The sequence below is a fragment of the Olea europaea genome, chromosome 10 (assembly GCF_002742605.1).
Source record: "Olea europaea var. sylvestris chromosome 10, O_europaea_v1, whole genome shotgun sequence".
Taxonomy (NCBI): Eukaryota; Viridiplantae; Streptophyta; class Magnoliopsida; order Lamiales; family Oleaceae; genus Olea; species Olea europaea.
In genome coordinates this window covers 33,870,329-33,884,535 of record NC_036246.1, presented here as the reverse complement: position 1 = coordinate 33,884,535, position 14,207 = coordinate 33,870,329, and the positions used below count along the sequence as shown (strand labels likewise).

Below are 14,207 nucleotides of genomic sequence, written 5' to 3'. Positions count from 1 at the left end.
ATATTTTTTTGCCTTTTAGGACTCTTCTTGGTTGGCCTATAAATATAAGGCTCCTCTGGCAATTTGTAAAGAGTAACATAGAAGCAGTATTGCTAGTCTGTCTTGTGTTCTCCGTACCGTTGATTCAATAAATATCGTTCCTCTGCATTTACCCTTTGTGCACTTTCTTTACAAATTAAATCTTGCGTTTTCATCGCGTGATCTTATTTACTTTGATATTGTCATTATAATCTTTTTCTACAATCCAATTTGAAATCAACGTGTGTTGTTGAAGCTTCCGCGCCCAACAAATTTTCTCCATACCAACTAAACCACTCTCTCCAAAATGACGAAAGGAATGAATTATGAATTTTTGTGACTACACCCCTATTAAATTATGTTATCCTTATATAGTAAAGTTAATTTGGTCTCAACAGTATAACTTGTTGGGAATCTACTTATCATGCGCAGTGAAAATAAAAACAGATTTTAATTCTCACTAAGGATCTCTCCGTGTTTAGATAGAAATTGTGATAGAAAATTATACATTTTGAAAGATTCTACAAACTTTTTATTTTTCTTTTTGTTCTAGTAATTTCGATCTGTCACTCATAGCTGTCCAATTGTCCAACATCTAAGGTGATCCACACAGAGAATAAGATTGTAGGATTATGATTTTCTTCTTGTGTTAGCAAGAAGAATAAAGAAAATCTCTATAAATTGAAAACCCCAGTGACTTATTTATATAAGTCCAAATGGACTTAGTCTGACCCTGTCCAATATTTAATTAAATTCGGTTCATGAATTAATTAATCCAATTAATTAATTCGGGTCTATAAATAAGTAACTCAATTAAGAAATTTATTCAACGCTTATTAAATTAATTAGTCGACAATTCACAATCTTCCTATTCCCCTTTTGTGTGCTACCCATCAAGTTTTCGATCACGATGCCTAATGATGTAAATTATTATTTTGATCTAATCAAAATCAATAAATTAAAATACTTTTTTAATTTATCACCAATTCACGTTCGCTGTCCCAAATTGACATCTAGCAATGTATCAAGGTAATACATATGACGAAAAATGTCATGTGGTATGAACAAATCATACTTGTTTGTTTACCGTGAAACTATAATCCCTTCGTTAATATGATCCGATTAATTATGAGATATGGAAGTGTGTCAATCTCAATTATCGATCATAACTTTCATACCACTATTAAGTCAATATAAGTCGAAAACTCATTTTTGACTTCTAAGTACACCTTGGCCAAAGATTACGCTATTTTCGACTTCTAAGTACACTCTGGCCAAAGATTACGCTATCGATTTAATTGAATGAAGTGCAGATCATAATCTCTTACTATCTAAGAGTGACGAATCTTCTATTGCTCATTCACAACTTTCATACGATTCTTGACATACCCGAACGATGTCGTATTAGCGGTCATTGGCAGAGTAACATCCAACACCGTCAAAGCACGTATGTCATCGTATAAGGCACTATGATGACCTCAAGTCAAAGGACCAATTCCACTTCCGAACGTTAGAGGTTAATCACTGACACTCTATCTATATAGAATCTCTTAGCGGGTCTCCAATATTTTGTTCCATAACAAAACATCCACATGTTCATTGAAGTGTCACCACATTTTAGTTTGTGAGATCAGCAACTTACTTCACAAGTACAAAATACCACATGTGATGGTTTATCCGTAATAACGATATTCGTATCTCGTTATTATTTACGACCATGGATAATTTAAGATTCAATCACACATGTTTCTATCTCAAAATTACAACTCCTTGTGAATAACAAATTATTGAAACTTGAATTCACGAACTCTATTATTTAATTCAATTAAATATTAATTAATTAAACAATAGATCTACCATAAATCTCATTCACTATTTATTAAAAATGTTTATGTTCAAAGTCAATTGAATTTAGGGCATAACACTTACATAACTACAAAGGTGTTTTACCATACTCTAAATTCTAAATGTACTTCAAGTCCAGAACAAGGGAAATCTTTCTCACTTTATATACACACGATCTTGGGCACGTTAAATAGTACGCGTATGGTCATACAACTTAGTACATGAACAATTAAGCACGGGAAAAAATTAGGGTACTTCTAAACCTAGTATTTTGGGTATGTGAATTTTATTTTTTGTGCCAACGTAATGTGCAATCTATTCTTCAGTGAAAACTAATGAAGATTCGAAAGTTAGAAGCATTGAAGATTAAATAGCAAATTTCATAAAGTTTGATGAATCAAGAATGATAAAGAAGTCAAGATTCTCAAGATCAAAAGGTCAAGATCCAACATCAAAACTTCATGATTGAGGAACTTAATTTATTTACGAACAATGTTTCAAATTTAATTCTTGTTTGAATAAATTAAAATATTATAACACATGTTATGTCTGACTAGAATATATATTTTAAAGTATTTAAGAATCTTTTTTTTTTTTCTTGCAAATAAGTTTCCAACGCCAAATAGATATTGCATCATTGCCGATATGAATAAAATGTAATTTATATCTTATATCCATCACAATAAATAGCACTTTTCTAAGAAATTAATATGATACCATAAGAAGTAAGAGGTGAACAAGATGAAAAAGATCCCGAAATTAAAAAATATATGATTATGCTATAGACAACTTGGACAAGATTGAGCACACTAAAACAATCAAATATTTGTAAGGCAATGGATTCAATTCCCACATTTGATTTAATACTTCAACCTCACCTTAATTACGACAAGCACTCGTTACTTTTACTGGGCACATTTTAATATGAAGTATACGAGTATTTAATGTAAAGACAATAATAAGACATTAAGAATGATCCTATTATTGCGTCAATCCCAATTTTATGTCAGAGGAACATAAACATTGACAATTGCGACCTCCTTCAATTTTTACATGCATACTTACAACCTACGCTACAAGAGACGCCTCCTTTTTGTAAATGTTCCTTGAACTATCACATTCCAAAGAGAAGCCAAAATACTCACAATAAATTTCTTCTGTAACTTCATTATCAAAATAGTGTGACTTTACACTCCCTCAATTACTTCTCAATTAAGGTAGAAGTCTTGACTTTTTCTACTGCCAACTAATATATATACATGTGTAGTGATACTACCCACAATGTCTTAAAGTTTTCCAGATAATCCATGGCCAAAGATTGTATTTTTGTGTGTGTGTGTGTGTGTGTGTGTGATATTATTGTGGCACATGCATGGATGGTCCTTCATTGAAGGAGGAAAAAGACGAAGCACTTGTTTTCTATTGCACATGGGATGTAAGTATTATTATTTTTGGTCAAAAGGGGGTCCCTTTGACACCTTGTCCTCTGTCTCACTTTAAGGGTTTCACTAGAATTTGGATGCCCACAATTGCATCCTCTTCTTTCCAATATCATATAAATTGTTATTAATTACACGAGAATATGCTATCTAACACAAGTTTAAGTGATACGTAGAAGATATTAAATGATAAGTACAATTAAATCAATGTTATGAGACTCTGGACATATTATATGCTGCCACAAGAGGTGGTGTTTAGAACCAATTTTGCTATATGGCATTACTTATATATATAGCCTCATGTTTGGTAAAGATTTCTTAAAACTCATTTTTCTCAAAATTATTTCTAATTCTACATTCCTTCAACAAAATATTTGTACGTAAACCTATAATTTTTTCCTACTTTTAAGTACACATTCACAAAAAAAATTACTTTTTACTAAATTTATATCAAACATACTTATAATATAGAAATGAATTTCTAAGCATCGTTGCTTAGTTTATCTTAAGCAATAGCGATGTGAAATTAATCAATTGATGAATCAGTCAATTATAGGTCGCATATGAGCCACCTTATTTCCTTCTCGAGAAATAAAATGATACGAACCATAGCCGACATCCCCAAACAACACTACAAGATCAAATAGTATGTCCCCATTGGGAGCCAATGTGAAATCATTATGAATACTTTGAACACACGGGAATTACTTTACACTTCATATGCCCGTAACCTGACAAATGTGGTCGAGGGATGTTTAGAGACTATCGAATTGTATTTATTATCAAAGATTTGATGTCCATTTTTGTAGTAATATACACACGTATGATCTGCTATACAAATAAGTCAAAATGTATGTTATGACTTGTTTGGTATGTTAATTAGATTAAAATTAGAGAAAAAAATGCTTTAAAATCTTATCTATTAAACATTCACTTAGAATGCTGGATAACATAATGCCCTAATTACATATAATCGAAATTTACATGTTCATGAAAGATTTATGATGATAAAATAATGTAAAAATTTTGTCTCACATCTGAATTTGATCGTTCTAAGTTAATAAAAAATAAATAAATAAATAAATAAAATTAGCTTAAAAAGAATTGCTGGCTTAATCATGGTTAAGAATAAAAATGATTGGGAAATAATTATATTGGGATATTAAAGAAGAAAATAGATTCTTTCCTTACAAAAAAAAAAAAAAAAAAAAAAAAAGGAGAGAGAGAGAGAGAGACTGAGAAGAATCTGAACTCAGAGAATTATACTTACTCTACCTGCTTTGTTGAGTCTTAATTTATTAAAAAAAAAAAAAAAAAAAAGGTTGAACCCCAACCTTAAGGGTTTCTTACCGTCCCGTCCCTGTAATATCGTGAGAGATGTTAATCACGAGATGTGCCCCAACAAATTAGGGAACAAAAACTGTCTATATTTTGGTGCTCACAAAAAGTCTCAATCCAACCTTAATTTTTAATATTCATGTGTTAACACTAGAACGGTTCTATTATTCTTAGTTGTAGAAAGAAAATGATGTGAACGTGATGTGCCACTGCACCATCAAACCTTAAACATAGAGATTATTTTGTTATTTTTCCAGAGAGAATCTTTAGTTTCTTGGAATTATGTTTTACGTTTATTACATGTTTAGTGTTTTCGATTAAATAAAACGAAAAGTAAATCAACATCTTGACCCGTTGTCGAATTAAACATAAGTTAAATGACTCTAAAAAGCAGGCAAATATGGGAGAGAATTAAAAATAGCAACATTATTGGCTAGTCAATTAAGATTGAATAATACATATTATCTATGTAATAATTGGATCTATCCAATAATGATAACTATTGTTGTTAAAATTTAGGATCACGTTATTCGTATCCGGGTGTTTACACGCTCGGGTACAAACGGCATTACTCTAAAATTTATTCCCCACCCCCACCCTCTTTTTTCAAATTTGTGCTGCTTTTCAAACTATTTATTATAACATTTCATGTAAATAAGTTATTTAGCTAAATGTAAATGAGAAATTAAAGTTTTTGAAGAATTTATTGCGTTTGGATTTCAATGTCAACAAACTACATATTCAAATAAGATTCTAATCTTGGTGAATTTAGTTAATAATTTTGTTGGATTAATGTTAACTTCGTTTATTAGCAGAAATCCAAAAGCCAACAGGACCCTCAAAAAAAGTTCATAAAACTATGTAATTATGATCTGTGTACCTTTTTGCCAGCATCGAACGAAAGACTGAAAAAGGAAAAGGACCAACTTTTATTTCAAATCCAACAAACAGCCCAATTTCAATTTCAATTTCAATTCACTACTCTTTGTTTTCTATTTCTCTGAAATCGCATACTGCAGAGAGAAGAAACAGAGAGATTGTGACAATGGAGAAGGTTTCTTAATTTTCCAACATTCCATGATAAGTGATAACGACCCTCAAGAAGATTATCCCCCTCCTCAATTTTCCAGGTAAAGAATTTTTAATTTTTGATCATTACATTTTTCAATCTAATCCCACATCATTTTTTGATTTTTTTAATCCATAATTTAGGAAACAATCATGAGAATCAAGACATTTTGACAGTCTGTAAATGTGGATCACATAATTTTAATTAAAAAGAAAACGATCCATCTTCAATAATGAGACAAAGGGGTGACAACAATAGATGATTGGAATTGTATATATTGCCATTGACTCATAAATTAGTTTGTTTAACAGATGATCATCATTGGGTGAACCAAAATTTTGAAGCCATTTTGTTTCTTCGGAGAAACGGTGCCTGTGGAACTGGTCCATTCAATTTTGATATGATCTCTACTGATTAATTGTATAGTTTTAGATTTTTTGACTGAAAATGGGGACAACGGATTGTGGAAATGAGGTAATGCCAGGGTCTGGGGGCCACGAGGAGAAGATTTTCGTGTCGGTGAGATTGAGGCCGTTGAATACTAAGGAAATCTTGAGGAATGATATTTCAGATTGGGAATGTATCAATGATGATACAATTATCTACAAGAATGCTAATCTTTCGGCCTCTGAGCGGTCAATGTATCCAACTGCCTATACATTTGGTAAGAAAATTTTGCAATTATATATAGATTAAATTGCTTGCTACTTGGTCTGTGTTTTACATGTTTTCCAATTCCGGTCTCAATGATGTCGAAACTCACATTTTACCTTTATACAAGGGAGAATTGTACTTTGGCTGCACTAATTTAAGTTTTTCAAAGAATATGATTTCTTAACAATTTTTAGCAGACTGGGTTTTTCTTTAAACAATTTATTATTTTTGAGTTATTTTTCTGTTTTATTTTTTACTTGATCCTCCCTTTTCAAGAAATATATGCTTACAAGCTCTAACGGTCCGAGCATTATGCATTGTAATACTGCTGACAATTACCATTGCTCTATTAATACCAATTAACGTGTCATTTAAGGTTTGCAGGCTTTTCCTTATCGTCAATTATGCCCTTTTTTTTTTTTTTAATAACTTATGTGTGATTATGGTTTTATTTTAGACAGGGTATTTAGGAGTGATTGCTCCACGAGACAGGTGTATGAACAAGCAGCTAAGGATGTTGCTCTTTCTGTTGTCAGTGGGATGAATTGTGAGTGTAGTTCTCATTTCTTCTTTAAATTCTTTTCCATACTGAATTTGTGGTATCTTGTTGAATCTCATCAAATTTCAAATTTAATTGTAGCAAGTGTTTTTGCATATGGACAAACGAGCAGTGGAAAGACGTATACGATGACTGGAATTACTGAGTATGCGATAGCAGATATATACGAATATATGCAGAAGGTACATTAAATGTTACCGTTATTAATCTGCAGCATCAAGACAACTCTAAAGTGGCACACTTACTAAATCTCATACTTGCGTTGTTTTCAGCACACAGAGAGAGAATTTGTTTTGAAGTTTTCTGCTATGGAAATCTACAATGAATCTGTCAGAGACCTCCTCAGTGCAGATTGCATTCCGTTAAGACTTCTAGATGATCCAGAGGTGAATTCTTGTCGATTATATGGTAATTTGGAGTAGAAATATTGTCGTCAACTGATTATATATATTTTAATAGAGAGGAACCACAGTTGAGAAACTTACTGAGGAAATTTTGAGGAACTGGGATCATGTGATTGAGCTTCTTTCTGTTTGTGAAGGTAAGGAACTTGACTAGATTTTGTAGTGCACGTTTTATACCGAGTATTGGATAGGACAACCAGATAGTATAATAAACAAGATTTTAAGTTCTTTTTCATTGTCTAGCACTATCTAATGTTCCCCATCTAACACGCCATTATAGTACTCCGAATCATAGAGTTTAAAATGTTCCTATCAATTTTGTGCAGCTCAAAGACATATTGGAGAGACATCCCTTAATGAAATGAGCTCTAGATCTCATCAGATCATTAGACTGGTATTTCTATTTGTTACCTCAGTAATTGTTTCCTTGAGGACTTTGATATAACAAATCATTACTAGCATTTGTATTCCATCTATTGACTACTGTGTTGTTGCAGACAATTGAAAGTTCTTCTCATGGGGTTTTTGGCAAGGATAGCTCGAGCATTCTTTCAGCTACAGTGGTATGGCCTGGTCATACTATTAATGTTTCGACAATGGTTATAATTTATGACTTGTCCATGATGATTTTCTTTTCTCGTCTTTTAATCAATTTTTCCACTGTGATACAGAATTTTGTTGATTTGGCTGGAAGTGAACGGGCATCTCAATCATTGTCAGAGGGCACAAGGTTAAAAGAAGGTTGCCACATAAATCGCAGTTTGCTAACCTTGGGAACTGTCATACGCAAGCTGAGGTAACATTCTCTCACAGATTGTTTCCTCAAAGAATCGTTTAACTGTTCCTTATCATTGACATAGCTTTTTGATAGAATTATTTTCTATTTATTTATTTATTTTAGAATTGGAAAACTAAATGGCAGAATTCGAACTCTTGAGTGTATGTCTGTCATAATTTTGTAGGATTGTTTTAAGTGTGCAAAATTCATTGGACTGGTGACATGAATTGTTTCTTTGCTTTTCTGCATAGAATCAAATTTAAATCATTTAAGTGGGAAAATTCATTTTATGGAAAAGGACACCTCGCTAATGCAAAGCTGCTTGACACAAATTTCACCTGGGTTTGGCTGCCTTTTGGTTTATCATGAATCATTTATAGTTATTTGATTTATTCTTTCTCGTAATCTCTATTTTGCTTTAAACTTCTAGCTTTGTTGCCTCAACTTATGTTGCTTTAGCATCTTCGGACATGTTCCAGATTTGCAGATACTAATATTGCACTTGTTAAATTAAAAATTATATAAATGACTCATCTAATTATGTGATTGATTCTTAGATCTAGTGATATTATTACTTTTCCTAACACAACTTTTCAGGAACTAATTTGAAATATTATTTTGTCCTATTAACAGTTTTAATTTTTACGGAATGTTTAATAATGAACATCACTAATGAGTTCCTCACCTCGATTTATGTCAAACTCTTTATCTCTTTATCATTCTTAAAGCACGGACTTTAGGGCTATTTTATATATAAGAAATTTAGTACTGTATTGCCAAGCTGTTTATACATACTTTGTTCAACTGAAGAAGATAAAATGCTGTTATGGCCTGTCAGCTGTACACAAGATGAGATCATAACAAGCTTGATCTGCTTGTATGAAGTTTCATTTGTTACTTACTCACATTGTTTCGTATTAATGTGCAGCAAGGGACAAAATGGACACATTCCTTACAGAGATTCAAAGCTAACTCGCATATTGCAAACTTCATTAGCAGTAAATGCTAGAACAGCCATTATCTGTACTTTGAGCCCTGCACGCATTCATGTTGAGCAATCAAGAAACACACTTCTTTTTGCAAGCTGTGCAAAGGAAGTGACTACAAATGCCCAAGTTAACTTGGTCATGTCAGATAAAGCATTGGTAAAACATCTTCAGAGGGAGCTAGCAAGACTAGAGAGTGAGTTGAGAAGTCCCCAATCTAGTTTGTCCACATTAAGTTATCCAGCATTGCTGCAAGAAAAAGACCTGCAAATTGAAAAGGTAAAAAAATAAGATGAACTGTTAAAGGATCCTCCAGTTATATGGTGAAATTCGAACTTAAGCAAGATAGTTTGCGGATTTACTTTATAACTGGAGGCTTCTTTTTCTTCTGAACAACTAAATTAGGAACTCGACTGATGTGGTTAGAAATACTAAAGCCAAGTTGTTATTTATGACAGTTTTAAGCTATCAATTTTGATTCTTCACATTCTTTTTCCCTGAGGCATTACTGGCCTTGTTTATCTATTAAGACTATTTTAACTACTTGCTCTCCATGTAGCTTTTAAGGAGGAAGAAGGTCATGATTAATCCATTATGTAAAGTCAAGACTTTATCCACAAGATTTCATTTACAGCAATGACTTTTCATGAGAGTTTTACAACTTGAGGCTTTTTTTGATTTTTTTTGCCTTTTGATGTAGCTCGAGAAGGATGTAAAAGAATTGATCCTGCAAAGAGATATTGCCCAAACTCAAGTTAAAGATTTGTTAGAAATGATTGGGGATGATGGAAATTCCATGATACGGGTAACACATTTATTAAATTGAAATATATATTTAATCTTTATAATCTTTCTTTACATTACATATTTGTTTTTGTTGATTATTTTCCAGGTAGGTTTGGGACACTACCCTCACTTGCGAGTGCAGAAATCGCCTGAATATGAAATACCAGAACAAGAGACATCCATTGGAGCAGATCCTCGGTCACTGGATATTGATATCGGATCAGATGATCATAGTAGGACCAGTTCTGACGATCACTTTGCCCAAGTTCCATATTTTGAGGAAAACTTTGTGAATCGTAATATATCTCCAAGGCTTGTAATAAGCAGTTCAAATTTTAGTGAAAGTGATTCCATTCAGGGATGGGAGGAGATGGAGAAACAAAGTAATGAGCTGTCAGATGATTTATGCAAAGAAGTTCGTTGCATCGAGATAGAAGAGTCAAGTAACGAAGGAGTTGTTGAACCTTATTGCTTACCTTCTGAAGAAAATATTAGATTCCCAGCACTAAGAATACACGGAAATGTTGATGTATTAGAACCAGAACCAGAATCAGTGTTAACTACTCCAGCAAAAGATGAAGAATTATTGTCATCTCAGTTGAAGGAAAATGTTCAAATGAATAGAGGATCGGACCACTCGCCCTTTCTTGAAGACAAAGAACCAGTTTTGGCATCATTGGAGGACGACAAAGAGTCAGTTTCATCGTCGTTCAAGGAAGAAAGAGAATTGAAGTGCCTTCCTTTTCTTGAAGTGTCATCTTTAGCACATGATCTGGCTAAAGATTCTTCTGGCTCTCGAAGCTTGAAATTAACAAAAAGTAGAAGCTGTAAAGCAAGTATGCTAATTGAATCATCTTCTTCATGGTTAAAGATGATACAATACTGTGAAACTACACCACCTGATGGATCAGAAAGGGAGTACACCTCAAGACCTGTGGGTTTTGAAAGGAAAATATCTCCTTTAAACTTTGGTTCTAACTCCCAAAGGTCATCACCAGAAGATTCTCAGTCTTCTGCAAAAAATGCTTTCGATATTGTTATTGGTGTATCGAAGGGGAAAGTTTCTGCTGCTGAGGATGTTTCCGTCAATTATACATGCTATACAGAAATAAGAGAAAAGGCTGAGCTTCCTATTGAAAAAGAGTTGGCTGAAATTCCAACTGAAAAGGAGGTTCCTGAGAATCCAGTAAGTTCATTCTAGAACCTGACCGTTCATCGTAAAACTTAATGCTACATTAATAAAATGTCCGGTGGCCTTCAGGTTTGATGATGTTCTTACTCTTTAGCATTTGACATTTTATGCAGGAGGAGAGGGAGTTAAAGGCTAATCAAACTTCGAAGTCTGTAAAAGATGTTGGATTGGATCCCATAGAAGAAGACGAGCATAAAGTTTTCTCAAATAATTGGCCTATGGATTTCAAAAGGCTCCAAAAAGAAATAATTGAATGCTGGCATGCATGCAATGTCTCATTGGTGCATCGAACCTATTTTTTCCTGCTTTTTCAAGGTGATCCTTCAGACTCCATATATTTGGAGGTTGAGTTGAGGAGGATGATGTTCCTAAAGGACAAATTTTCTCGGGGAGAGAATACTGTCGTAAATGGACGAAGACTATCACTTGCTTCAAGGTAAGATCTTTACAAGTTTCTCTCAAAAATTGTAGATATAATTGGAGCAGTCACTTATATGATCATTATATACGCTATCCCATTGGAATCTTCCTTCCTGATAACAGATTCACATCTTTTTTATTGGGTAACTGATTGGTTTGCATCTTGACCTGACGTAACATGAAATTGACTCTTCCCTGTTTCTGTTTCTAATTTTTTGTTTATTCTGTGCTCAATAGTGGTTACATCATCAATAATGTTACATTGTGTTATTTGATATTACCAAATTTGCATTCATATAGAGACAATTACACGTGTGTTTGGTATGAGTACTAGACACGACGAGACACTATAAAGAAAAATATTTTAGCTTTTTTTTTGTTCTTTAGTACCGTCTATTCCCATGCCAAACATGGCAAAAATGTATTTATATCAAACGTGTGAGAACATGTAAATTTAATCCCACTCTCGTCCCCTGACGTGTTTCGTGAAAACAGCGTGAAGGGTCTTCGTCAAGAGAGAAGAATGCTGAGCAACCAGATGTTAAAGAAGCTGTCAGAACAAGAAAGAGACAGCCTCTTCATCAAGTGGGGAATTGGGATCAATACAAAACTCAGGAGACTACAGTTGGCTCACCGAGTGTGGACTAACACGGACGATATGAACCACGTTGCTGATAGTGCATTTCTTGTTGCGAAACTGGTTGGTTTTACTGAACCGGGGGTAGCTACAAAGGAGATGTTCGGGCTTAATTTTACGCCTCCCTCGACTAGAACCTATAGTTTTAAACGCAGTCTGGTATCTCTCTTGTGACTTTGCAAACATGTAAGAGTATAAAATTCTTGTTCTATAATATTTTTAACTAGCTCGTCTTTTACTTTGATGTTTGTCTAAATTGTTTCCACTTCTTTCTTGTGATTGTAAATTATTGTAGAGAGGAATTAGAAGAGGGTTAACTGTAGTGTCCTTGAGTCGATTATGAGTTCTTAAGTAATACAGTAATGGTAAGAGGCAATACTTATGAAAACCAGTTGTTGAGCGATTTGATCCCTTTTTTTCCTTCTCCTGCAAGGGTATTTGTATTTACTAAAGAAACAGACTAACTGAAAATTTTTTCTGATCAGCTTGCAGATTCTCTAACAAAGCCTTTAGCTTAAAACCTCTTTCAGGATCAGAAGACCAAATGCTGAGACCGTGATGAAAGCTAAATCCGGTAAGGGAATTGTTCGCTTGTATCAAAACAAGTAACGAAGAATGACTAAAGTATCGATCTAGAAGATTATGTCCTTATATTTCAATTCAATTGAACCTAACTTTAATCAAACAAGCAAAAATCAGGATTTGTTCGTTTTTAACTACAATTTACTAGAATCAACTAAAAGAAAGCTTTGAGAAGTTTGTTAAAAATATTTGAAAAAATCTAATTTATGAAGGTACGAGAACTCCTACTCGACCTATATATTTTCATTTTAATCCTCAAATCTCATAATTGAAGAAAAGCTTATTTGAATTGCTGATCAATGTTCTTAACGTATCTCATTTCGAGTAAGGCTAAACATATTTTTACGTATGTTCCTCCTATATCTTTATGAAAATTTTGAACGACTAAAATCACATTATAAACAATAAAGATTCATTCAAGACACATTATATCATTCAAAACTAACGTATACCTATCGAAATTTACAATATTTTTTTAAAACATGCTAAAACCTAAATTGAACCTCTCGAAAACACAAACGTATATGAAAGCATCAAGGTAATAGAAAATGTTAAACCAATTATGCATCTGAAGTCATGAAAGCCTTGGATTAATGTATCAAAATAAAGTTTATATTGCAGTTAGCCAATCATGTTGGAATTACGAGAACGAGCATATGAAAAATAAAAGGTCGTCAGGAATTCAGAAGAACGAAGAGAAGTGGTAACCCGTCATGAAGCTTCAACTGTGACTTCTAAAATCCAATGATGTTTTCCTTTTTCTTCTTCTTTCGTTCAAAACCTGTGATTTTACGCGTGTTCTTGTATTTTTGTCGAGAGAATCTAATCTAGAGAAGTTTAGAGAAGATAAATGTGCACAACTTTGGACAAAGATACCAACTATGCTTAAGGCAGACGTTGATTGAGCAAAAAATTAAAATAAAGTTTATTTACCGGGAAAATTTTGACATCTTGGTTGACATTCACTCACATACGATGGGACCAATTTGAATAAAAAATGCCAAAGAAGTCCATCCACCCCCTTCCATTGTGAGTGTCTGACGCCCTCCCTGTCAAGATAGCTTGGTTCAAAAAAATATTGTAGCTTCTATTTTCAATTTGGCACTCATGCTTTTGACCTAAAAACTGCACGAACGTTATCGTCAATAAATTACCTGTCATGTGCCTTCCTACCCTTAAAATTAAGGCATAATTTTTTTTGCTTTAATAGCACATAATTCGAAAATCGACAATCTGGTCCACACACGGACAGTATAACCAATGATTAGGGTTGGCATTGGGTCAAATCAAGCTAACCAACTAGGCTCGGGTCTAATCACACTACAGTAACATAATGATTGACATAATTTTTGCTATAATGCCACATGACATCCATCATTGGATTGTTTTAAACACGATCAGCATTCCCATCAAATTATCTGTTGTCAATTGGAATTATGTTGCTGCATATGTTACAATTTCTGTCAAAGTGAAAAAATCAGCACGGCTCAACCATGGGCC

At 33.3% G+C, this 14,207-nt stretch overlaps 1 protein-coding gene across 1 annotated transcript; it reads left to right on the top strand.

The window, feature by feature from the left end:
* Nucleotides 1-5,485: 5,485 nt before the first annotated feature.
* LOC111401928 (kinesin-like protein KIN-7C) lies at nucleotides 5,486-12,528 on the top strand. The gene is made up of 14 exons (XM_023029910.1): nucleotides 5,486-5,770; nucleotides 6,021-6,373; nucleotides 6,821-6,910; nucleotides 7,004-7,104; nucleotides 7,195-7,308; nucleotides 7,382-7,463; nucleotides 7,653-7,720; nucleotides 7,824-7,889; nucleotides 7,998-8,122; nucleotides 9,033-9,369; nucleotides 9,791-9,895; nucleotides 9,983-11,062; nucleotides 11,182-11,504; nucleotides 11,984-12,528. Exons 2-14 carry the CDS (start codon nucleotides 6,157-6,159, stop codon nucleotides 12,297-12,299), a joined length of 3,024 nt encoding a protein of 1,007 aa, XP_022885678.1. The 5' UTR covers nucleotides 5,486-5,770; nucleotides 6,021-6,156; the 3' UTR covers nucleotides 12,300-12,528.
* Nucleotides 12,529-14,207: the final 1,679 nt, after the last annotated feature.